This window comes from Podarcis pityusensis (genome assembly GCF_964106645.2).
Source record: "Podarcis pityusensis genome assembly, chromosome: 8".
In the NCBI taxonomy this organism is placed as follows: Eukaryota; Metazoa; Chordata; class Lepidosauria; order Squamata; family Lacertidae; genus Podarcis; species Podarcis pityusensis.
In genome coordinates this window covers 25,979,095-26,004,047 of record NC_138033.1, presented here as the reverse complement: position 1 = coordinate 26,004,047, position 24,953 = coordinate 25,979,095, and the positions used below count along the sequence as shown (strand labels likewise).

The following is a 24,953-nucleotide window of genomic DNA, read 5'->3' as shown; positions in this document are numbered from 1 at the left end:
GGCCACCAAAATTCCCTGGTGACCAACCACATGGTTTTGTGTTGTCCAAAATGCCCCGCCGTGGGGCTGTCGTGCAACTGCTTGAGTACCCTCCCCCTTAAGTCTCCTTCAGGGATATACAGTGCCCCTTTGTAATACAAAGCTCCATTTCTTTCCTCGAAACCCCCTGGTTCCTCTCCCTCACCCCTAAGACCTCTGAGCTTATTCTGGGCGTATTCATCATTCTCTGTTTCCTCTACCAGTTCTCTTTGCCCCACCAATGCCGCCCCACACACCCAGCGGTCCTCTGGGATGACATGTCTCTCTTCGGGTGCCCCCTCCCCTTCCAAATATTCAGGTTTGCGTGAGAGAGCGTCCGCCCTAACATTTTCTGGACCTGGCACATAACAAATTTCAAAGTGGAATTTGGAGAACTCCTGGGCCCATCTCACTTGCCGTTGGTTGAGCACTCGTGCCGTTCTCCAATACTCTAAGTTCTTGTGGTCCGTGCACACTTGCACCTTATGTTGTGCCCCAATTAATAAATGCCTCCATCTCCTGAACGCTTCATGAATGGCTAGTAGTTCTCGGTCATACACCGTGTAGTTCCTCTCAGATTTGTTCAGCTTTCGCGAAAAAAAGGCACACGGTCTCTACTCCGACTCCTCCTTGCCAGGCTGCAGAAGCACCGCCCCCACAGCCCGGTCTGATGCGTCCGTTTCCACTCGCATCGGTTTTTGTAAATCCACATGCAGGAGCTGTTCTTCCGAAGCGAACGCCCTTTTCAGCTCCTCAAAAGCTCGCTCCGCCTCCGCCGTCCAAACGAATTTCCTCTTACTGCTGAGACAGTCCGTAATGGGCGCCGTCAAGTGGGCAAAATTTCTGATGAACTTCCGATAGACGTTTCCAAATCCAAGGAATCTTTGCACATCCTTCCTTGTTTTCGGTGTTTTCCATTCCAGTACCGCTTGGACCTTGCCAGGATCCATGGCCAATCCCTTGTCCGACAAGCGGTACCCCAGGAATTCCACCTCCTTGGCATGAAACTGACACTTCTCTAGCTTCACCCACAGCTGATTGGCTTGCAGTCTGCCCAACACTTCCCTGACGTCTTTTACATGCTGCTCCTCATTCTCTGAATATACTAACACGTCATCTAAGAAGGCCACACAATTCTTGTAAAGCAAAGGCCCCAGGACGTGGTTCATAAACGATTGAAAGCACGCGGAGCCTGCTTGTAAGCCGAAGGGCATAACTAAATATTCAAATGCCCCCAAAGGGGTGAACATGGTGGTTTTCCATTCATCCCCCTTCCTTATTCGTATCAGGTTGTACGCCCCCCTCAGGTCCAGTTTAGTAAAAATCCTTCCCTTCCTGACCCTTGTCAAAATGTCATCAATTCTGGGCATCGGGAAAGTCACTGGTTCTGACACTGCATTTAAGGCCCTGAAGTCCACTACAAGTCTAGGTTTGTCCGTGTTTTTTTAATCCACAAAAAACACTGGGCTGCCCCCCACCGCCCTGGACTCTCTGATGAACCCTCTCTTCAGGTTCTTGTCAATGAACTCCCTTAGCTCCTGCATCTCTCTGTCTGACATGGCGTACAGCTTGCCTACAGGGAGCTGTGCCCCAGGGAGTAAATTGATTTGACAGTCAAAGGGTCTATGTGGGGGTAGTTTGTCTGCCTCCCTCTCGCTGAAGACGTTGCTCAGGTCGGCGTATTGTTGGGGAACCTTCCCCTTCTCCGTTACTTCCGTCCCTGCTAGAGTGGCTCTGGCCCCTCCTTGAGCCTCCCGCTCTTTGCAGTGTTCTAGACAATGTGCTGACCCAAAGGAGACCACTCTCTGATGCCAGCCCACTAGCGGATCATGTAACGCTAGCCAGCTCATCCCCAAAATAATGGGAGCTCCTCCCAAGGTAGCCACATTAAACGCTATTAGCTCAGTGTGTCTTGCTACCCTCATTATCATTGGGACGGTCTGCTGGCTGACTTCTCCTCCCAGCAGCTCCCTTCCATCGATCGTGGTCACCTGCAAAGGGTTACTTAAAGGGATAGTCTGTATCTGGTGCTCAGCAGCAAACTCCTTACTCATGAAATTGCAGGAGCTGCCTGAGTCCAATAGCGCCTTTATCTTTAGTGGGTGTCCGTTAGGCAGCTCTAGTAACACCTCTATCACTAGGGCGGGTTTAGGAGGTTCCGGCGTGGGCACTTTCACTGCTCTTTGGCCTGGCTGCTGTGCCCTGACGGTGGCAGCCAGGCGTTGGCTTTTACTTGCTCCGGTACCTTTTCCTCCCTCTCCCCAACAGCTCCCGCCATTCCTTGCCATTCCTTTCTTTGGGGGCAGACTCTGGCAAAATGACCTGGCTGTTGGCAGAGATAACATTTCTTGGCGCCCTTCCCCTCCTTCTTCCGCTCTTCACTGGGCTTTGAAACTGCGCGCGCGCGCGCTGTTCCAATTTCCATCGGCTCTCCCGGCGGGAACGGTGGCTCTGGAATTTCTGGAATGCGAAGCTCCCTCCAACGTTCCCCCTTCCCTTCCCGCCTCTCCAAGGCTCTCGCCTCTTGGCGCGCTCCTATGGTCAGCGCTGATTTGGTCAGCTGGTCCATAGACTCCGCCCTGGGCGCCCGGGAAAGTTCGTCTTTCACAGCCGAAGAAAGCCCTTCTTCAAAGAGCATTTGAATGGGTTCCGCCGATAGATCCCACCCCAATTTATGGATCAACATGGTAAACTCAGTCCAGTACTCACGAACAGATCGGCTCCCCTGTTTGCACGCCATTAACTGTCTGCGTACCACTCCCTGCTCAATATCGCTGGAAAACATCAGATCCATGGCACGAAAAAACTTCCTCGTGTCCTTCAGGATGTCATTATTTGTTGCCATCAGGGGCCTCACCCAGTCTTTCGCCCCCTTTTCGAGATGCCCAATCACAAAAGCCACCCGCGATTCCTCGTCGGGAAAGTCATCAAACTGCAGATTAAGGGCAGATGCCCAATCACAAAAGCCACCCGCGATTCCTCGTCGGGAAAGTCATCAAACTGCAGATTAAGGGCATATTGCATCTCTGTCCTAAAGGCATGATAGTCCTTGGGCTCCCCCCCAAACTTCTGTACCAATCCTGGCAACTTTCTGGCGAGCGGGGTGGTTTTCCCCTTCTCTGCATCTTGAGCCCTCCTCTCCTCGAGCCTCGCCGTCTGCAGCGCTAGCTGGACCTCCAACGCCCGGTACCTTTCTTCCAGGCTTGGACCCGCTCCAGCTCCTGCTTCTCCGGTTCCGGCTGGGTTGCTCATGATGCCTTCTCCTGCACAAGCTGCTCATGGAGACTGTCGGAATGCTGTGATGGGACGATGAGCTGCTTGTGTGTAAAATCCAAGTCCCTCAGAGTTTGGTCAAGTTTGCAAACCTCTGTCTGTAACGGAGCCCCTTAAACATGGCTCCGTCAGTCGCTAGCAGATTCCGACAGTGGTTGCTTTCGGAATCGCTTCCAACATAAAAGCTCCTTAACGGAAACACGTCTTCTGGACTCTCTGCGTGACAGTTTCCGCCGAGGAGTGGGTGTCCCTACAGGAGGTCCTGAAACCTCCCCACTGTTTTCGCTGGAAGTGTCTCTGAGCCATCCCTCCAGCTCACTTTCCCTCAGCTCACCTCCTCTCCCCCTACTGGTTCCCTCTTCAGCTGCTGAGTCTCTCCCAACCTGTGTGAGCCCTTTCACCTCCCTTCCTTCCGATGGCAGTTCCCTGACACAGACCTAGTGCCCTGAAAAGCTCCTTGCCAATCCCTGTGACAAGCGAAACCAGAATAAAAACATGCAACTTTGTTTTTAAAAGTGCAGGAAAAATATGCAAAATAAAATAAGTTATGCAAAAGTTCTGTTTCCATAACTTATACAGGGTACAGAATTTCATTCGTCTTGACACAGATCCTGCATTGCCCAGCTGTACAATCTTAATTCTTTTGAAAACCCCTATTTATTTATTTTTTTATCCCCCATCTACAGAGAAAATCTTGTTTTCCTGGCTTTTCAACTTAAGTAAGAGATGTGCAGGCTGGCTGTTCCACTGCTGACTCAGGCATCAGTCCCTGTCCCGTCCCCCATCCTTCTGGTGGGCTGCGTGGTTTTTTTATTTTTAAATGTGCTGCATGAACATTTGGGTTTCTATCTGTTCATTAGTCACCTAATTAACTAAAAATAAAAGGAAATGTTTTTCAGGGCCTGGTTAAGAAAAGAAGCAGAAATTGTGCGCAGAATTTGGTGTACAGAGAAAACTCTGTACATGTGGCTTCACTGGCATGTGGCAAAGTGTGTTGATGCTGGCAAAGAAGAGCGTTGCTTATTGGACAGACATGTGTGAGGTCCCAGAATTTGATTCTCCTTAAAGGACCTAAATCCTTTAATCTCAGAGGCAACGTTAGTGTGGGTCACTTGGCTTAGCGTGGGAGCAAAAACATCTTCATCAGCAATGCTGTCCATACTCTATGCAAATCAATTCCATTTTTAGATCAAGGGTAGAGAACCTGAGGCCCAAGGGTTAAATGGCCCTTGAGACTCTCTCTGAACCACACCCCTCAGCAGCCCTACTCTCCTTGAATGTTTTTGTCGAGCTGGAATGTGCCCTTCAACTCTGATGAGGCCTGAATGGAGGCTACAGAGAGGTGTGTGTAGAAACTAGCCTGCTGTATAAAGGGAAACTTTGTGTTCATTGCTTTCCCCCTTTTTGTCTCTGTTCCCAGCCACCACTGACATGTGGCCCCTGGAAGGCTGCTGAGACAGGAATGTGGCCCTCAGGCTGAGAAAGGTTCCCCATCTCTGTTCTAAATAAAGGGAACCCACCTGCTACAATCAAACTACATCACACAAATCAATGTCATTTGTGCTGAGATTTTGCATACACTTTCTCAGTATGCATGGTTCTTTCTAAACTTACGCTACAGGCAGACAATGGGTTTTAAGAGAACTGCAAACGGGTAGGAGGGAGGTTTTGCTTCCTACAACATGTACTTATCTTTGTTTTGCCCCACTGTTGCCTCTGGTCAAAATCAAGTTCTGCAGGTTTTTTAAAAATACTAAAATAAACTCCTGTAGAACCTGTGTGACTTCACAAAACGAACAACAAGGCTTTCAACCTTGAAAAGAAAAACACTGGATCTTGTCAGATTTAATGCTAAACAATGTAGGGTGAGATTAAAGCTTCTGCTTTTAATTTCAAACTTACCAGAGTTCCCCATTATGTACAAACTGCAAAACTATTATTAGTTTGGTATGGGGAACCTGTGGCTTTCCAGAACTTGCTGGATTCCAACTCCCATCAGTCCCAGCCACCATGGCAAAAGATGATGAGACCTATAGTGCAGAAACGTCTGGAGGGTCACAGGTTATCCATCCCTAGTTTAAATTATGGTTAGTTTGGAGAAGCCAGGTTTAAAGCATGGTTTATTATCCCAGCACGTTTACTAACAAGAGTTCTCTGAGTTTGGACATTTTCAAATGTATTTCCACTATCCTTAGTCCTAGAAGTAATAGAGACTCAAAGCTGAGATTGTCATGAGTTCAAATTCTGTCCCAGTTACCCAATGTGATCTATACATGAGGAACCACAAAAGACAAACAGCCCTTGTAACGAGAACATAGAGCACACAATGTCTGAGTTAGCTACGGAAACAGAAAAACAGGAAATAGTGGAAAGTGCTGCGGCCTTTACCATCCCAGACCTTGAATTTGCATGGCTAATGTTAGCCCTTGGCATTACCCAAAACCAATCTCATCTCCAACCCTTCCACTCATACCCAATGTCGTTGGTTTTTCTGCAGTTCCATCGGAGCATGAAGGCCTGCTGATTGGAATCTGAGCTCTGGGCCCCAGGATTTCATCCATCATTGCTGCTTCATCCTCTGTGAACAAAAATGATCAAATCATTATGAGGAGCACAAAAAGGACTTCCTCTGCTGTGTGGGTGGGTGCACGCATGTGTATGTGTGTGTAAGCAGAAATGTCTGTTGCCTTGAGGAGACAAAGTAGCTAGACTTGCCAACTGTACCAATTTCCATTGAGAAGGCTAATTGACAAGAAGTAAAGTAAGCTGTAAAAAAAAAAAGTGAGCCAAACTCTAGATCAACATAAGCTGGTGGACTTCCAATGTAAGATCCTTCATTAAGATCCTGTCAAGACTAACCTATCCAGAGCTCTCTAGAATTATTCCACTTTAATTAGTAGCACCCAGAAACTGCAGCTTACGAGATTTTTTTCAGGATTAGTAAAAATGCTCATATATCACTAATGATATATTTAAAACATAGACAATTTTTTTAACTGCTGGGGGTGAGGGGGAGGCCCTGAGCCTCATTAGTTACCACAGCCAAATGAGGCAAGGATTGTAAAGACAACAGGCACCCCCATCTCACAAACAGCCAGTTGACTGGAGCACAGTTGAATTTCCAACTCTGCCATTGACTCTTGGGTAGCCTTAGGTTTCATACACTCTCAGCCTAATTCTTTGCCAATAAAGCGGAAAGAGTAATCCACAGGTTTATGTAGGAACTGATGAGAAATTAGAAAGATCATACACCGCTATATACATAATTATTTGGAACAGGGTAAACAAAGCAATGACAAGGATCTTACCACTCACCATTCTGAATGCTCTCTTTGAAAGGTGCTGTCCTTTTTCTGAAATCCAGAAGAAATCAGGAGTTGTCACTCATAAAACAGGCAAGAAATCAATGATTATCCATGTAAATGTATACTTCAAACAGAACTGATGAAGAACATGCTTGCAATTTTACACTACAGTTGGGAAGTCATGCCACAGCCCTTTGGCTTTCTGATACGAGCACACATAATGAAAAGAGTGACTTCAAGAATGTGATGTGAGTAGAGGCCATAAAGCCCCTAGATAACTACACTGTAAACACATAGACCGTTCCTAGTTTCAAATTCTGGTGTGAGGTACATACAATGCTAGAATGAACCTGAAAGCTGGATTCTCTGTTATAAAACTAACAGGCCCTGGTTCTCTCTGTGGCTCCTACATGTCCAGGTGGTTGTATGAATGAACCCTCACTTACCCTGGTGTCTGCAACTGGAGTGGCATCCTGCGAATCTTCCCCAGAGAGGAAAGAGGAGACGTCATGGTTTACCATGAATTTACAGTTTTAAATTCTAAGGAGGAGGGAAGGGAGAGAGATAGAAATGCGTTACAATTTGTGGCATACATATGCAACTCAGAATTGCCTATGTAGCTTATCTATATGATGCACACATCTCTGCACATTGCTAATTTTTGAAGATGTGATATACTCCTACAGCATCTCTAAACTCAAAGTCCAAACACATTGGATGCAGTGAGGGGTCAACCTAGGCTGACACTCTATCCATTCACATGACTGACTAGACAATTGCAAGACCAGCTCAAGGACTGTCTAAACTACAAAATTACCATCTTTTGCCAGAGAAACTTTTCGCACTCCTGACTGTAAGATTTAGTACCAAACTGAGATACTATCTAGAGAGCTACCATCTGAATCTGCCTGACAGCCCACAGAGCACTCAAGTCAGCTACAAAAATGTTTGTGGACTTGGGGTCATTTTGTTAGGTGCATGAAGTGTTATCCACAGGTGGCATATCATACCATACACACAGATACAGGGCAGTGGAGAGGAGGAGATATTGTACAGTAAAGCCAGACCTGCAATGTAAGTGGTAGATCATTAGAAAAGGAATCACAAAGAAAACTGTAAGGGTATTGCAGAGTAGAAAAAGGTGTACAAAAGGACAGCTAAAATGATCAAAGGACTGGATAAACTCCCCTATGAGGGAAGGTTACAATGTTTGGTGCTTTTTAGTTAAGAAAAAGGGTGATATGGTAGAAATATATAAAATCATGCATGGTGTGAAGAATGTGGATAGAGGTTTTCTCCCTCTCTAGTAATACGAGAATCAGGGGTTTCTCAATGAAGTTAAATTCTAGAAGACAAAAAGGAAGTACTTCTTCACACAACACATAGTTAAAGTTGTACCTGTGGAATTAATTCCCACAGTTGGCTGCCAACTTGGATGACTTTAAAAGGGTATCAGACAAACTCATGGAGGATGAGACTATCAGTGGCTACTAATCATGATGGCTATATAGCAACTCCAGTATTAAGAGGTGGTGTGCCTCTAAATCCCAGTTTCTGGGAAACTGGGAATCTAAGTTGGCAAGTGCTGTTGCACTAATGTCCTGCTTGTGTAAAGACATCCTGTGTGAGCAGAAAGCTGGATTAGATGGGCTGTTAGTCTCACCCAGAGGAACTCTTCTTATGCTTATCTGTGGGTCTGCAGAGTGCAAAAATAAACAAGAACAGTGCCCCATTCATATCTGCCCACTGAGAAAGATTGCATTTGATGAAGAAGGCTGAAGGAAGCCCATGAAAGCTTCTGACATATGAATCTTCCACAGCAAAACCCTGTTCATTCAGCAGTATAGCCTACTGATTTCAATGGGATTTGGATCCTAAGGCTGGGGCCGATGGCAGGTGAAGCCCAAGGACATTGGGAGCACCACAAGCTCGCCGCTTCATGCACATGGGATTACAGTTTAATAGCACAAACCTATATACAGTATATGTTTACTCAGCAGTAAGTCTCACTCTTACTCCCTAGTAAGGAGGATTGGGGTGGCAGCCAAAGGATTGCACACTTACCAGAGAAGAAAACCTCTTTAAATTTAAGTGGGGCAAGGATGTTGAGCAAGCATGTACACAGGATTGTGGGGGCTGCTATCCTTTACCCACTTACCTAGAAGAAATTCCTACTGAATCCCATGGGGCTTACTTCTGAGTAAAATACGTGGGCTGGCATAATTTGTCTTTAAAGTGCCACGAAGGTTTGCATTGTTTTTGCTGCAAGAGACTTAACGCGGGTTCCTGGGTGAATTAGGTAGGAGCCGCGCCTGTGAGGATGAAAAGCAGCCTCCCGACCCGTTTTAACAGTTTGCCTGATCTTCACAGTTTAAGGGACTCACCCGCCCATCTTAAGGCTTCAGGCCGGCGGCGCCATCTTGTTTACATTCGGTTGCCTAGGTAACGACTCCAAGCCAGAGCCTGGAGGGAGAGCCAGGAGACTACAATTCCCAGGATTCAGCGCTCCTGGACCAGTTCTTTCTTTCTTTCTTTCTTTCTTTCTTTCTTTCTTTCTTTCTTTCTTTCTTTCTTTCTTTCTTTGCCCTTCAAATTGGCGGCGCAATGCTATATGCATGTTTACTCAGAAATAAGGCCCCCCTTGTGTTCGGTGGGGTTTACTTCCGGGCAAGTGAGCATAGGATTTCAGGCTGCATAAAAGTAGGGCAGACAGCAACATGTTCAGGTCTTCAGGAAGTTCCCCTGTGAGGGAAGCTTGTGGCGTTGGGGGCTTTTTAGTTTAGAGAAAAGGCGAGTAAGAGGGGACAGGAGAGAGGTGTCATGGCATGGAGAAAGTGGCTAGAGAAAAGTTGTTCTACTTCTCTCAGAACATTATAACTTGTGGCCAAGGAAGAGGAATGTTGGAAGATTGCAGACAGGTGAAAGAAAGTACATATTCTTACAGCACATAGCTAAACCATGGCATTCCCAGATTTCAAAAAATGAAAATTTGGACAGAAAAGATATTGAGGTTTTGTTGTTGTTTTGCAAAGTTGCTGGGTTTTTGGACGTTTTTGAGCCATTTCTGAGGGAAATCGGCAAAAATGACACTGCCGACATGGGCTGTCATACATCTGGATTTTCCCGGGCAATTCTTTAACCAGTTCCCTCCCAGACACTGCTTGCAACTGCAGTATTCCGGATATGTCCGGGAAATTCCAGATGTATGGCAACCCTACTTCCACAGGAGGCAATGATGGCCCGTAATTTGGATAGCTTCAAAGGTGGCTTAGACAAATTCATGGAGGTAACAGCTACCAGTGGCTACTAGATACGCTATGTTTGGAGGCTGTATGCTTCTGAATACCAATGGCTGGAAACAGCAGGAGAGGTGCATGTCCTTGTGCCTAGGCCCTGCTTGTGGGATTCCCACTGGCATCTGGTTGGCCACCATGAGAACAGGATGCTGGACTAGATGGGCCAATTGGTGTGATCCAACTGGCTTTTCTTATGATGCCAGCAGCCATGCCCTATTTCAGGATGTTCCATTTCTACCACTAGATTTCTCCAATTTGCTTCCCACATGCACACCCACTTCTAAAGGGCTTCCCTCCTTATTCATTTTACTTCTGCAAACTTTGGGGTTCCCCAAAGCTTGCTGATACTTCCCTCTTTTGCATGCGGATGGTGTCATTTTGACTACATTTGCAATGGCACTCACAACTTGAATGTTGAAAATATAGAGACTTCTATGCACACAGTCCCTCCAGCATTATTCAGACAAAAAGTAGGGTCAGTTTGATGTTTGTTATGTAGACATTTCTCTTGTGTAAGAATGTGTCATAAAAATACTTTAAGGAGTGTCTCATCCCAGACTAGCTTGCCTGCATGTTAAGATAATTAGTTCTATGCAAGGTTGTGTGTTATATTTAATAACAACTGCTGGATTACCTTTGCAAGTACATGAAAAAATTCTGCCAGACCAGGGGGGAAATTGCTATAAAAATGAATAGTCTAATGAAACTGGTAAGATATCAAAGGCCTACTAAAGACTATAGTAAAATTGTAGCATACTGAGAAGCAATAATCTTTGAGCGGGGGGGGGGGGATTCCCCCTATGCATTTGGACACCTCTTAAGATATCATAACCAAATTTTGCACAATGGTTCTGGAGATCAAAGAGCATGTTTTCAATTATATCTGGATACAGCTGGACACCATTTTGAATCAAGGTGGCGTACTGAGATGGCATACTGAATCTTTCAAAACTGCAGACTTTAACCACCATTTTCAAACCTGCACAGATTTTTTTGGTTTCTTACAATTCTCAAGCAGCATTGGCTGCTATTAACCTATATTAAGAACTTTAATGGAGTGGATATTTGTAAATTTAAATTGCACTAAAAACATATTAAAAATAAACTCATCTGCCACCACCCTGTGTCAAATTGCATCTTCATCAGAACTGAGCTGTTTCAATATATTTGTCTGTCAGCAGCAAAGATCCATTTATAGAGTGTCATCCCCAAGCAGGGTTGCCTAGCACTGACTCTGTTGTCTTTTGAGTGCTACCAGGAATGAGGAACATTTGAGGGCCACCACTTCCTCATCACTGAAATGGATAATGCAACTCTGAGCTCCATATCTAATCCTGTCCAAAACGAATGACATTAAGGTGCTCCTCCTTCCTAATACCCCTGCATCATGTGTACTAACAGCAAGCTCAATCATCTTGAGTGTTGTTCCATATGTAGCCAAAGGCAGTGCTAAGTAGGCTGAAGCCTAGGGCCTCTAAATCTATGAGGCCTCCCCTCTCCTAAAATTGCAAACCCAAGACTTCATGTGAAGGCAGGGCAACTCGGACCCAGCAACTATGAGACTCAGAGCCAGCCAGTGAGGCCCAATATGAAACTCTGGGGCCCAACTTGAAATATTTTTGTGGGGCCCTAGTTCACAGCCAAAGTCTGCAGAATCTTAGAGATATAAATCTGTGTGCTAGGTCATTTTCACAAGGTCAGCAAAGCCCTTCAGAAATCAGAACTGTAACTGAGTTCTTGTGCAAGTTTGTACAGTTCTGGATTTTTAAAGGAAAATTAGAGAATATTTTGATGAGCTTGAGAAACAAGCAAAAGCCACCTTGCCAAATGTTAACTACAAAACAAGGAAACAGTGAGGAAACGGCAAAGAAATGACAGAAGTGCACCTGATGCCTTAGATGCACTTTCTTCAAGAGATAAGTTTAGGATAAATCCTTTATTTCTATATGAGATGCACTTGAAGCCAATTTAAAAAGAAGTACTGTGTACAGTGATGTTGCACAATTGTTTTTCCGTCCTTGCTATTCTGATAGCGTCTAAGCAATAAATTCAGCAGGGTGTTGAACTGTTGATGGAAGCATACCCAGAAGATACTGACCTGAAACTTATTGATGAACTTTTGCACTTTCACCTGTATGTGAGACAAAGCCATAGGCTTACAGCAGAGCACTCTCTCATATAGACCTTTATCAAATTCAGATGGCCTTTCTTAACATGGAAGCAATTTTGTGGCTATTTCTTAGCTTTATGGTCACTAACTGCTCGGGAGAGAGGAGTTTTTCAAGACTCAAAAGAATTAAAAATGAATTAAGGGCCACAATGTCTCAAGAGGTTGTCCACACTGAGCATTCTGTACATTGGAACTGACAAATTTTGATGAAGTTTTCTGATGTCCTTTAGAGGAGAAATTGTGAGTTGCAGAATTTTAAATACCCATCATCATCCTTGGCTTCACTCAGTTTTGTTTATAGCACTCTTCCATTTCCATAGTCATGAGGGTGGGGCAGTGGCGTAGCGTGGGTTGTCAGCACCCGGGGCAAGGCAAGTAATTTGCGCCCCCTAACCCGTGGAGAGTGAGTGAGCCAGGTAGGGGCAGAGCGCTGCGAGTGCGAGCGCGCGCCCCCCAGATGTTGCGCCCGGTGCGGCCGGCCCCCCCCTGCACCCCCCACGCTACGCCACTGGGGTGGGGGATTGGGAGGGGCCTCACGAGTAGCCTAGGGCTTCTCTTCATCTAAAAATGGCCCTGGCCAAAGGGTTGGATTCAGGGAACTTGGTGCACTAGCAGGCGTCAGCCAATAACTCCTGCTAGCACAACAGGCCTTTCCTACCTCCCTTTCCCCCTGTGCTCCTTCCAGTTCCCCAGATACACTCTAGAAGATTGGGAGAACTTCCAGAATAGCTCATAGGGCAAGAGAAGGGAGCTTGTTCCATCTAGCAAGCAGAAATGCTTGTGTTGATGGACCAATGGTTTTAGCACGATGAATTCCACCTAAAATGCCACCACCCACAAGAGAGGTATCAGCATGCTTGGGGAACTCCCGAGCTTTTGCAGACATGCAGCAGTCTGGGTGGGGGAAACCCTAACGCTGAGCATGGGGAACGTTTGCGTAGCACACTTACACACTGCAACCAACACGCTAACGTGTCATGACACAGTTTGGAAAGCTCTGCCCTAAGGATAGGCAACTAAAAATAGCCCAAAGAGGAATGAGCATGCTCAGTGAATGGCCAGGGAATGCCGACTTACTGTTGAGTGGAAGGGGCAGAGGGAGAGCAGAACAGAACAGAAAACTTGGGGAGAGGGGTGGAATGGAATATCCTGGAAGAGGATGCAACTGGCTGGAACACTGAACATAGTAGTGAATGGCATAGTGGGCCAGTGACACTTACCTGACTTCCCTGCAGGTGCATTACTGTTGCTTACAGGGAAGGAGAGAAGTGAAGCAGTTGGGAAGGTAGTGCAAGTACATTAGGAGGACCACCTAAATGGCTCTGCTGGTGTGTTTGCACTGCACTGACGTCTCCACTTCCTTGCTCCCCAACCCCCAGTGAGCAGCAGCGACTGACTCATCAGGAGGTAAGTTACAGATAGGTAGCCGTGTTGGTCTGCCATAGTCAAAACAAAAAAATTCCTTCCGGTAGCACCTTAAAGACCAACTAAGTTCATACCAAGAACTAACTTAGTTGGTCTTTAAGGTGCTACCGGAAGGAATTTTTTTGTTTCATCAGGAGGTAAGGTTAGATATCTCAGCCCCACCATGTCATCCGCTGCTGCCTGAAGAGGAGCACTCCACACTGCAGTATCTTCTTGTAGACCTCACTTCTTATCACTCCTTGCATTATTGCCACAACAAATGTGGGTCAAAAAGATCAACTGGAACATTTGTGGTGTAAACTGTTACAGGATTGCAACATGGAGTTTCGGGACATGTGCTGATTAGAAAAGAAGCTGTATGGCCACCCAGAAATTTTTGCAAGCAGAACAAGAATTGAAAGCAGAATTGTGTATAACCATCCTGATACCACAACAAACCCAATAGAAAAGGGAGCATTCAGACACCTACACAACAACCTTGCTAAATAAAACACGATGTAGTTACCAGTATATATGTTGGCTGATGGCAAAGTACAATTGTACTTGTAGACTTTGTACAAAACAAGAAGCATGATGGCAAAGCTCAGAACTTAAGTGCTGTAGATATGAGAGACAAAAGCTCCAGAATTAGCAGCAGTACATAGAGCTCTCCAAAGAAAGGGACCCATATTGTTGTTGAACAGCTGGAGCCCTCCCACTAGGACAGGCTACAAATAAAACTAAAATCTACTATCAAAGGAGTAGCCCTCTTGCGCATCAGAGACTTTTTTATCCATTTGCTGGAATTCAGAGCACCGAGTTGCTGCTATTATATTCCATTTAGGCTAGCAGAATTCTAGTGTCTTACAGGAAGTTTTGGAGGCCCCCCGTAAATGTATTATAAAGTACACACGCAAACGCACACACACATCACCGGCTAATGTTAGAGAGCCATGTAGAAAGCAGCAAGCAGAGGAGTTTGTGATTGGTGGACTCCTCCTGCCTCTTTTCCATCTACAGTGTGAAACCTCTTGAGCGTCTTATCTCAGAGAAGGCAGCTCCCCTTGCAAAAAGTTCCATCCATCAGAGCTCTGAGACAGCTTCACCATGAAGGCCATCCTGATCCTTGGTATTGTGCTACTGATGAATCTGACTCTGGCTGTTGCCACTGAGGTAAGGAGTGGTCTTATTGGATTTCAGATACTGAAAGAAGGCTGTGTTTATGTAGTGGCTGCAGTTTGGGGGAGTGGAGGTGGCATTCATACATTGGAATTGAACATATTTAATACCACCTGTTTCTGAAATGCAAAGCCCAATCCTGTGCATATTTCCTTGGATGTATGTCCTGCACGGAGTTCAAAAGTGCTTACTCCTGTCCCAAGTGAGTTCACATGGGGAATGCAGACATTGCGTACATTGGATGTAGGAGGCAATTCTAGAGTAGGACCATGGATATAAAGCTTGGAATTTTTATTTTGCAAAGGCATGCTCCAGCCAGTGTTAAGTACCCTTAGACTCTGCTGGTTTCTGTAGATCGAACTCTGCTAATTTTGGTTTCTCTCAGTTGTTCATTTTCCCAAGCTTAACTTCACTTCTCCACATTTACAATTAAAAAAGAAGTTAATGCAAGTTTGTTAGCATTTTAGTGCACATTTCTCCTAATATATTTTGCCTAACATACCCCTTTTTGCAAAGCGATTTCCCCTAATATAATGCATTTTGGTGAGTTATTTTCAATAGTATACACATTTGTGTAAATGTTGTTACAGCATATGCATATTTGTATACACTACTTGACTGGAGAACTGCATTGCAAAATACAGAGAAGTGTGAATTTCAAGGGGTGGTTGTGTTTTTGTTCGTGTATTGTTATGGAAAGTGAAAATTAGATAGGTTTGACTCTAAATGTGAACTGGTAGGGATGGGGGAGAAATTAAGTGGTTCAAAATGTCAGAAATTTGTAGTCCAATGTAAACTCCCCCTCCTTTTCGGAGGTGAGTCCTGTGTATTTGTTTGGATTGGACTTTTAACATGGCACATAAACATAAATGTGCAGGTCTCCTTACAAATAACCCCTGGTGAATTCAAAGGGAGATAAGTTTCTTTGATCCTTACAAAAATATGTGTAAAGAAGCAGACATATCTGTGAAGATTACCATCTGACCAAGGGGAAGCTGTCCAACCCATCCCACATAGCCTACTTTTACACCTTTAACGAAAAGCTCATGTGTAAAAATATGCCTTTTGGGAGATAAAACAGGTGGGAGACTTTGTGGTCCTTCAGAGCTTTTCTAGATTACAACACCCATCATCCCTGACCATTGGATATGCTGGTTGGGGCTGATGGGAATTTGAGTCTATCAGCATCTGGTGAGCCACGGCCTCCCCATCTCTGAGACAAAGCATTATCAATCTGTTCTTAATGGCACAAGCACACTGGACATTTTTCCGCTTTCTGCCCGGACACTGCTTCTGACCACAAGGTACATTCAAAGGATTAAACAGCAGTTTTCCACTACTGCCCCTTGTGAGGGCTGATAAAGCAAGCTGCTGTTTATCTGACATTTTAAAAATCTAAACTGGAAAAGTCAACGCTTGTCAAAACCTTCAAACTCACCTCTTGTGGTTTATGGGTGATGACCAACTGAGGATTATAAACATGGGTGAGTACCAGATTGCTGCTTTAAAACCACAACCATTCTGATAGATGCAATTTATCACACACAACACTTTTCTTCTCTTAACTCACATAACCAACTTTCTCTAATTTCCTGCCTAGGAAGCTCCTTAAGAGATCACAAATGGGTCATTGGCAACAAATGTTTGTTTATGGGTTTCCACCCTGGAAATAATAAAAATGGGTTAAGTGCGTGGGGAACAAGATGCAGGCTAGCTTTTTAAGGACAATCATGGTGCAAAAAACATGCATGCATGAAAATAGCAACAGATATCTCTAGGATATCTGCCTGTTCAACTCTAACAGCTATAACTGTTTAAAGTGGTATAAGAGCACTTTAAAAATATGGGGCGAATGTGGCCATTGTCCCCATGGGAGGCCTAGGTGCTCCTTGGCTTGCTTTCAGACAGACATGGACACTGTTTTATTTCAGCAAGCTTTTTATACACAGCCATCTTTGTTCCACACTTTTATTACTTTTTTCAGTCTTTTGAAAAAATATTGTAGTTTGTGAAGGGTACTATGAGTTGGTAGGAGACGCCTATTCCCCTCACAGAACTACAGTTCCCTGAGGGGTTTAACAACCCCTCTTCCCAGGGAACTCTGGGAATTGTAGAGGGAACAACTCTCAGCACTTTTAACAAACCACAGTTCCTTGGATTATTAGGGGGAAGCCATGACTGTTTTAAGTTGCATGCTGCTGCTTTAAATATATAGTGGAGTCCCACTGAGTCCAGTGGACTTTATTCCCAGGGTATAACCAGTGCAGACTGGAGCTGATGTGAATTATAGTCCTGATCATCTGGAGGGCACCAGGTTGCAGAAGGCTGATGTACTCGCCAGATCTGATTTCCCTGGTATTTGGGGTGCGGTCTCCTTGCCACCGCTGCAGTTCTCAGAACGTTGCCTGAGTTTCCTTCTCTGCTAGAATAACAGGAAACAGGTTTCAGGTGCTGGCACTGCCTTGAGCAGGGCCTGTCATTCTTTACTGCTTGCCTGCCAATCTCAAGGCCCAGAACATCAGCTGCTGGGGGCCGGCTGGGGAGAGGCAGTCAGTCAGTTGTAAAACTTCCTGGGAAATAGGTGCCGATTAGATAGCAGTGAAAAATAACCTTTTATGAGGGTGGGAACATTACATATGCAGCAAACTTCTGTGGCACCATGCTACTGTGGTATCTTTCTCATTGTGTATCTAAAACAGAAGTAAGGTACCTCAGGACTGAGAACAAAATGAGGCCCTTGGACTTCCTGTGGATTCTACCAAGGCCTCATCTTTTACAGGCTCTGCTCCCCCACTGCCTGAATGTATTCTTGAACTCTGAAAAATGTCTTTTTCTCTGGATGAAGGACAGAGAGGGGGTGTGGGGGTGTAGCCACAAGCTACTGCACATAGATGGGAAATGTACCTCTGTTGCTTCACCAGCCTTTGTCTCCGGGTCTGTTTTGGGGTGTCTGTCCACATTTTGAAATACAGTCATACCCTGGAAGTCGAACGGAATCCGTTCCAGAAGTCCATTCGACTTCCAAAACATTCGGAAACCAAAGCGCGGCTTCTGATTAGCTGCAGGAATCTCCTACAGCCAAGCGGAAGCCACGGAAGCCCCGTCGGACGTTCGGCTTCCAAAAATAGTTCCCAAACTGGAACAGTCACTTTCGGGTTTGCAGCGTTCGGGAGCCAAAACGTTCGAGAACTAAGCTGTTTGAAAACCAAGGTACGACTGTACTTGACATAACACTGGTGTCACATCTGAGTTGTTGTTGTTCTTCTAATTATGAAATCTGTTGGTCCCCTTTTTGACCAAGGTAATGCAAAGGGACTTGTAATCTATAAACAAGCTAAAGGTAAAGGTAAAGGGACCCCTGACCATTAGGTCCAGTCGTGACCAACTCTGGGGTTGCGGCGCTCATCTCGTTCTATAGGCCGAGGGAGCCGGCGTTTGTCTGCAGACAGCTTCCAGATCATGTGGCCAGCATGACTAAGCCGCTTCTGGTGAACCAGAGCAGGCACGGAAACGCCGTTTACTTTCCCGCTGGAGTGGTACCTATTTATCTACTTGCACTTTGATGTGCTTTCGAACTGCTAGGTTGGCAGGAGCAGGGACTGAGAACGGGAGCTCACCCCGTCACGGGGATTCGAACCGCCGACCTTCTGATTGGCAAGTTCTAGGCTCTGTGGTTTAACCCACAGCGCCACCCGCGTCCCTATCTATAAACACATACATTAAAACCAGCACAGAATAGAAACAAGGAAAACGCCCAAAGGCAATCCTGTTTTTAAAAGGCAGGATTGAAACATTTTACCCACTCAAGGAGGCCACAGATAGTTAAGAGCCAAAGGCCTGGCGAAACAGACATGCCTTGGCCTGGCGCCTAAAGTTATGTAATGATGGCGCCCGGCGAGCCTCCTTGGGGAGAACATTCTACAAGTGGGGAGCCTGGTGATGGGTGTAAGAGTCTAACAACATCTGAAGGGCATCAGGTTTCCCATCCCCGATCTAAATAGACCCAATCTGGGAAGACCATTAGGCTGTATCCAAGTAAGTTTTGCGCAGAGTTTTCCCATTGAAAGTAATGTACCCTAACTTAGTCATGTTCAGCCATTTAAATGGGTTAGCATTGGAAACAACCCATTGGCCCAGATTCAGCGTTCTCTGACTGCCAGTGTAAGGGCTGTTGCACTAGCTTAATGTCAAAAGCAAAGTTCAAAAGTTTGTGATCCCTTCAATGTGAGGAAACAGTACTTCCTCTATTTGGTCCAGAAAAGAACAAAAGCATGTCAAGATGCATGTGAATGCAGGGAGAGCAGTTTTCTCATGCAAGGCGGAAGAGAGCTTTGTTTGAAGGAAAGGGGTGTAGCTCCATAGTAGAGCAGCTGCTTTGCATGCAGAAGATCACAAGTTCAGTCCCTGGTATCTTCAGGTAGGGCTGGAAATGTCCCCTGCCTGAAACCCCGGAGAGCTGCTGCTAGGCTGTGTAGACCATACTGAGCAAGATGGATCATTGGGCCTGACTTGGTATAATGAGTCTTCCTATGTTGGTAAGGTATCAACTGTGTCAACTAACGTAACAAAGTACCCTGCAGACCTTCAGTTTTGTTGAGAACTTCTCTGACCCCGTATCATATACTCTTCTTATTTGCTCTTCAGGACGCAGCAGACACTCCCAAAAACACGACTCCTGCTTCTACACCAGTCTCCAGAGCCATGTCCCTCAATGGCCCAGCTTGCTTTCTGCTACCACTCCTGATGGTTGTGATTCATCTCCTCCGAGTATACTGAGCCTGGAGAGTCACTCCTATGAGGGTATTCCTTGGAGGGCAAATTCATCTCTTTTCTGCCTTTAGGGAAACCTTCCCTCCACCAATGATCCAGCCAGCACCTATGCTCCAGCTACAACCAACCCACAATTTTGGGCCATGTGGCAATATTCATGGTCCAAAGGCTTTTGGCTTCATCTTCACCACAATGGCTGCTTTATCTGCAGAATGAGAGGCAAACCAGAAGGACTTCTTGAACTTGATCCAGATGTGTGGGCTCATGCTCAGATGGTCTTCGCAGCAGGCAATGCACACAGGTCTAGAATGCATCTTCACAAAGACATATCGGTTCCCTCAGATAGGCAACCCAAGTGTCACCTACTCATGTGCACTAATTAACAAGAGGCACAAATCCACTGGGATGTTTGCTCGGTCAGGCCCTCCAGGAAGAAACAGGAGTTGTGCATAAGCACTGCAAGGCTCCTGTTTATTTCTGTCAGGAGACTGTCCTGAGGCATTGTGGCTCAGATCTGCCTCCTAGTCTGCCACCTTCAAGGGCATCCTAAATCTGTCATCCAAAGTCCCAGAAGATGACCACCCACCTCTTGTTTCTATAAGCCTTTCAGTTAATGCCATGCTATCCTGTGTGAAGCATCCCACCCACCCACCCAACTTCAGGAATCATTTGAGGTCGCTTCCTGGTCTTCAAGAGGTCACCTCTTGATTCGCAGCAAATTCAGGTGTGGAATGTCAACCCTTTGAAGTGGCAAACCTCAAGAAGTTGGCTGAAGATGGTCCAAGAAGATAAACCATGCAAGATAAAAAGCAGTGTTTGCAAATGTTCTGCCTTTGTTTTCTGTAACCCCCCACGCAGGGTGGGTGAATGAAATAAAAGCTTCTTGGCTGGAAAGCCTGCCTTTGTTGTAGTCTAGAGTGTTCCTGTGCAGGGCTGTAGCCAGCCAGCCAGCCAGCCATGTCCCATTATAGAATATCCCATTCCATTCCCTTTTCATTCTGGTTTTCCTCCCCATTCCACACCAAAAAAGCGGCGAGTCAGCACTTCTTGCTCCCTGAGTGAGTATGCTCAGTCCTCACTGAGGTGTTTAAAGGTCTGCTTTCCACCCCACACTTTTAGCCCCCCCCTTTTGTGCTTATAAAAACACTGCTTCTGCTCTCTGCCCAAGTATGTTTGCTGACTCCTTCCTCTTGTAGTGGGAAACATGGGATCTACTATTAAAAACGAGGTCACTGTTATTATTCATTAGCAACCTCATTCCTGGCATTGCTCAGGAATTCTAAGAAACCAAAAAAATCAATGCTGGTTTGAAATCAGTGATTAAAATCAATGCAGTTTGGAAAGGCTCAGTCCACCATCTTGATTAAAAACATGGCGACCAATTGTATCCAAACATAGACAAAAACCTGCTCCTTGACCTCAGGTGCCAATAAGCAAAATTTGGTTACAATATCTTAAGAGGCGTCCACATGCATAGGCAAGTAATTTTCCAAAATATAGGGGGGATGCGGGTGGTGCTGTGGGTTAAACCACAGAGTCTAGGACTTGCCGATCAGAAGGTTGGCAGTTCGAATGCCCGCAACGGGGTGAGCTCCTGTTGCTTGGTGCCTGCTCCTGCCAACCTAGCAGTTCGAAAGCACATCAAAGTGCAAGTAGATAAATAGGTACCGCTCCAGCGGGAAGGTAAACGGCGTTTCCGTGTGCTGCTCTGGTTCGCCAAAGAAGGCTTCCCAATGCAAATAGCAGTTGTGTGTGTGCATGCACATGAACACTATTTTCCTCAGGACAAGACTCACTAGCCATGATGGCTACTCACTGGAAGCAATGATGTTTCTGAATGCCAGTTGCAGGAAGCCACAGGAGAGAGCGCTATTGTACTTGGATTCTGCTTGCAGGTTTCCCACAGGCATCTGGTTGGCCACTGTGAGAACAGGATTCTGGACTGCATGGGCCATTGGCCTCATTCAGCTGGCTCTTCTTACATTCTCGTATGTGAGAGGGATTGTTTTTTTCTGACCTTCAGCCGTAGCTTGGCTTACAAGGTATCAGTAGGCAATCAACTCCATGCCATGAAAAACAACAACAGAACTGATTTCCGCAGATCAGGTTGAAGCAGAACAAATAGGTTCCCAAATGGCAGGGGCCGAGGGGTTTTACTTTGGGGTGGGGCTCAGAGTAGCTGGCTCCTGTTCAACAGAGGCTTAATATACAAATTAGCTTTACCTTTACCTAATATACAAATGCTAAAAGTTGAAGCTTTTTAAAAAATGTCATTGGCAAACGGAGCTAAATATGATAACCTGCTAGATGGTGCAGATTAAATTGCTGTTTCGAGAGATTGGTTCAAAAGTTCACATCCCTAGTCACAAAAAGCAGGCCAGGTCTTTTGCCTGATGGGAGTTGTCGTCCAAAACATTGGTAGAGCATCATGCTAGCTGATGTAGTGTATTAGGGCAATGAGGCCTGGGCATTAGGGTTCCCTTTTAGCATCTGCTGTCTCAAATTAATGTTTCTGCCCCTTTGAGCAAAATGCTACAACAGTAATTTTGCATTTAGCTGAAAAACTGTAAAAGGGCATTCCCCCTCCCCCCCAAGGTAAAGCTAACAATTGCTTTGTTACACCTGAACAAAATCTTTTATTTTTCTGCTTAAAACAGGATACTCATATATCCCAACCACCTTGCTCAGACACCAATGTTTCATTTCCCTTCTAAACATGTGAAAGCCACAGTCTGCAGTCTTAGATCGCACGCAGATAAGTGTGGGTTTCCTGTTGTAACCGAGGTAAGTCAACATCTTTCTGAACAGGTTCGCATCTTTGTTTCAGAAAGTGCAAATTTGATAAGATTTGGCCTTGAATGCGGACTAAATCAAATATCTTGTCCAAAGATACCTGTGACACTTCCAGGCAAAGCTTTGCATAAAAGCTATGCTGCGGGGGAACCAGTTTCCCTATCAGCAGTCAAGGTAACACAAGACCCTCTTTCACATTCTCTTTAGCAAACTAACTTCTGGGCTATGCCACTCATCAGGAAGCATGCTCTTCATTGGCTGAGTTCCCTTCCTGGGAGGGACAACACAGTCCAGGAGGGAGAAAGGTTCTATTCCACATCCCAAACTGTTCCTAATGATATAGATTTGACCTTCCCAAGGCACTGGAAGCACATCAATATTTCATATGTTCTGCACTTGACCCCTGTTGGGCATAACAGGCTCCGGGGCGCAGTCACACTTAGTTGTGGCTCAAGTTCAGTCCTGACCGTCTGCCAAAGAGGCCACACCCCCTACATTCTGGGCTTTCTTCCCCTACCTGAGTAGTGGGAAGGGACTTGCTCCTTTGCCTTCCTTTCTTGACTGGGAACTGAAGCAACGGTTGAAACCCATGGAGAAGCCCCAACCAGAAATAAGCACATGCAAAAATATTCCAAAGAAGGCTAGACAAATCAATGGCCCTTGCCTGCATCCAAGAAAATGGGCTAGCTTCACACATAAAAACAAAACTTCCAGGAGGGACAATTTGTTATGCCAAACCTCTGCTATTTCCACTATGCCCTCCAGCTGCACATTGGTTAAATAATTGATCTTGTTAAACTCCTAATGCACGACTGCATCATACTTTTGGCAACTGCCTGTTAAAAGATTTCGTATGTGCCACAAACGAATCCCATAAAGAGGGGAGGAAGATGCATGCATTTATTTTCAAAATGTGTACATCCATGCAAGGAACCACTGCTAGCTCTGATTCTGCTGAGTTTTGTGGGATGTACATCTAGTGAAAAGTGTAAGCACCTTTATTTGATATCTACATGCAAAATGGCTTCCTGACAAAACCCTGCTCCTTCACACAAAAAGACTGAGGAAGAACTCATGTGCTATGCGCTGTTGAAGCAAACAGAACCCTCTAGTGGTAGAAATGAGAAATAGCAGCAACAATAAAGGTAAAGGTAAAGGTACCCCTGCCCGTACGGGCCAGTCGTGTCCGACTCTAGGGTTGTGCGCCCATCTCACTTAAGAGGCCGGGGGCCAGCGCTGTCCGGAGACACTTCCGGGTCACGTGGCCAGCGTGACGAAGCTGCTCTGGCGAGCCAGCACCAGCGCAGCACACGGAAACGCCGTTTACCTTCCCGCTATAAAGCGGTACCTATTTATCTACTTGCAATGCCTCACTGCAAATAGATGTCTTTCCCATAGCCCCCAAAGCTGGGGCTATGAAAAGTGAGGCAAGGGTTCTGAGAACCAGCACATGGAAGAAGCTGGTCCTGGTTTAACAACCATCAAGGCAACATGTGTCAGTGATGAATAAATATGGGGGTTTGCCTAATAGTGAGTCAGACTACTGATTCATATAGCTCAGGGTACGGAAGCAGATCCCAAAGGACTCAAGCATGGATTCCTTTAGGAGCAGAATTTGTGCAGTGCAGAAGAACCTCACACATCAAGGACTGCTTCTCCCCATATGAGCCGACTTGGACCTTGTGATCCTCATCTGAGGCTCTTCATCATGTGCCTCCTCTGAGAGGCAACAAAAGAACAGGCCTTTTCTGCAGTGGCTCCCCACTTATGGGGTGCTTTCCCCAGGGAGGTTCACATGGTGCCTTCATTACATATCTTTACGTGCCAGGCAAAAACATTCCTCTTCTCCCAGGCCTTTGACTAATGAAACAATTTATGGCCTTTTAAATTGTGTGAGGGTTATTGTTTTTGTTTGTTGCTATGTTATGTATTTTGTGTTTTTATATTGTAAATCACCATGTAAACCTCTGGTGGGTGGTACAGAAAATTAATAAATAATAATAATCCACCAGCAGTGCAGAGAAGCTTGAGAATAGCATAGGTTGAGGTTGATGCCTGACAAACTATAGCAGGGGTGTTTACCCTGTGGCTCTCCAGATGCTGTTGCTTCTAACGCCCATCAGCCCCAGTGAACATGATCAGTTGTAAGGGGTGGTGGGAACTGTAATCTGTAATACAACAACATATGGAAGGCCACAGGCCAGCCATTCCTGCACTGTGCCAGCAGCAGCAGCAGCAGCAGCAGCAGCATAATTAATATCCTGCCTTTTTCACAGACTGGGATTCAAGGCAGCTTACAAAAATTAAAACAACACAGATAAATTAGGAGCATTGTCCAGGCAGAAATTGCTTTTAAAAAGCTTCTTTTTTTGAGTTTGCCCAAAAAGCTCCACAGCTTTGGCAAAAAAAGGCTTAAAAGTAATTAAACTATAATAGAATTAAAACAATATAAAAACAGCTCTATTAAAATGCAGATAGTGAAAACAGCACAGCTTTGTAGACTTGCAAGAACCTAATGTTCACCAGTTCCTTATAATACGGGCTTTGCAGCCACATTTGTGTGATACTATTCCTGCTTTTCTATTGTTTATGATCCCAGCTGGCGAATTGTTGTTGTTGTTACAGGCATTTCTCTCCACCACCCAAAACACTTGTGGGCAAGATCCCTACATGTTATGCCTGTGGTTGTAGCCAGTGTCCCCATGAACATGTCCTAGTGGCAAATAACGGAGTCAGCACACCAGC

General features: G+C 45.5%; 1 protein-coding gene and 1 long non-coding RNA gene across 4 annotated transcripts in view; one reads left to right on the top strand and one right to left on the bottom strand.

The window, feature by feature from the left end:
- Nucleotides 1-9,070, bottom strand: part of UBXN11 (UBX domain protein 11) — a 30,507-nt gene extending 21,437 nt beyond the window's left edge. For 2 of the 3 annotated variants that reach the window (XM_081016375.1, XM_081016377.1), the window contains exons 1-4: nt 8,981-9,070; nt 7,043-7,136; nt 6,607-6,644; nt 5,765-5,869 (exon numbers count right to left, since the gene is read on the bottom strand). In XM_081016375.1, coding sequence (XP_080872501.1) covers nt 5,765-5,869; nt 6,607-6,644; nt 7,043-7,107 — 208 coding nt within the window. In that variant the 5' untranslated portion in view covers nt 7,108-7,136; nt 8,981-9,070. Of the gene's footprint in view, nt 1-5,764; nt 5,870-6,606; nt 6,645-7,042; nt 7,137-8,754; nt 8,928-8,980 lie in introns of those variants that run through there. The other variant, XM_081016376.1, reaches the window with a different exon arrangement.
- Nucleotides 9,071-9,097: 27 nt separating this feature from the next.
- LOC308482893 lies at nt 9,098-20,309 on the top strand. The gene is made up of 3 exons (XR_013989483.1): nt 9,098-9,112; nt 13,797-14,639; nt 19,290-20,309. It is a non-coding gene; the product is annotated as an uncharacterized lncRNA (long non-coding RNA).
- Nucleotides 20,310-24,953: the final 4,644 nt, after the last annotated feature.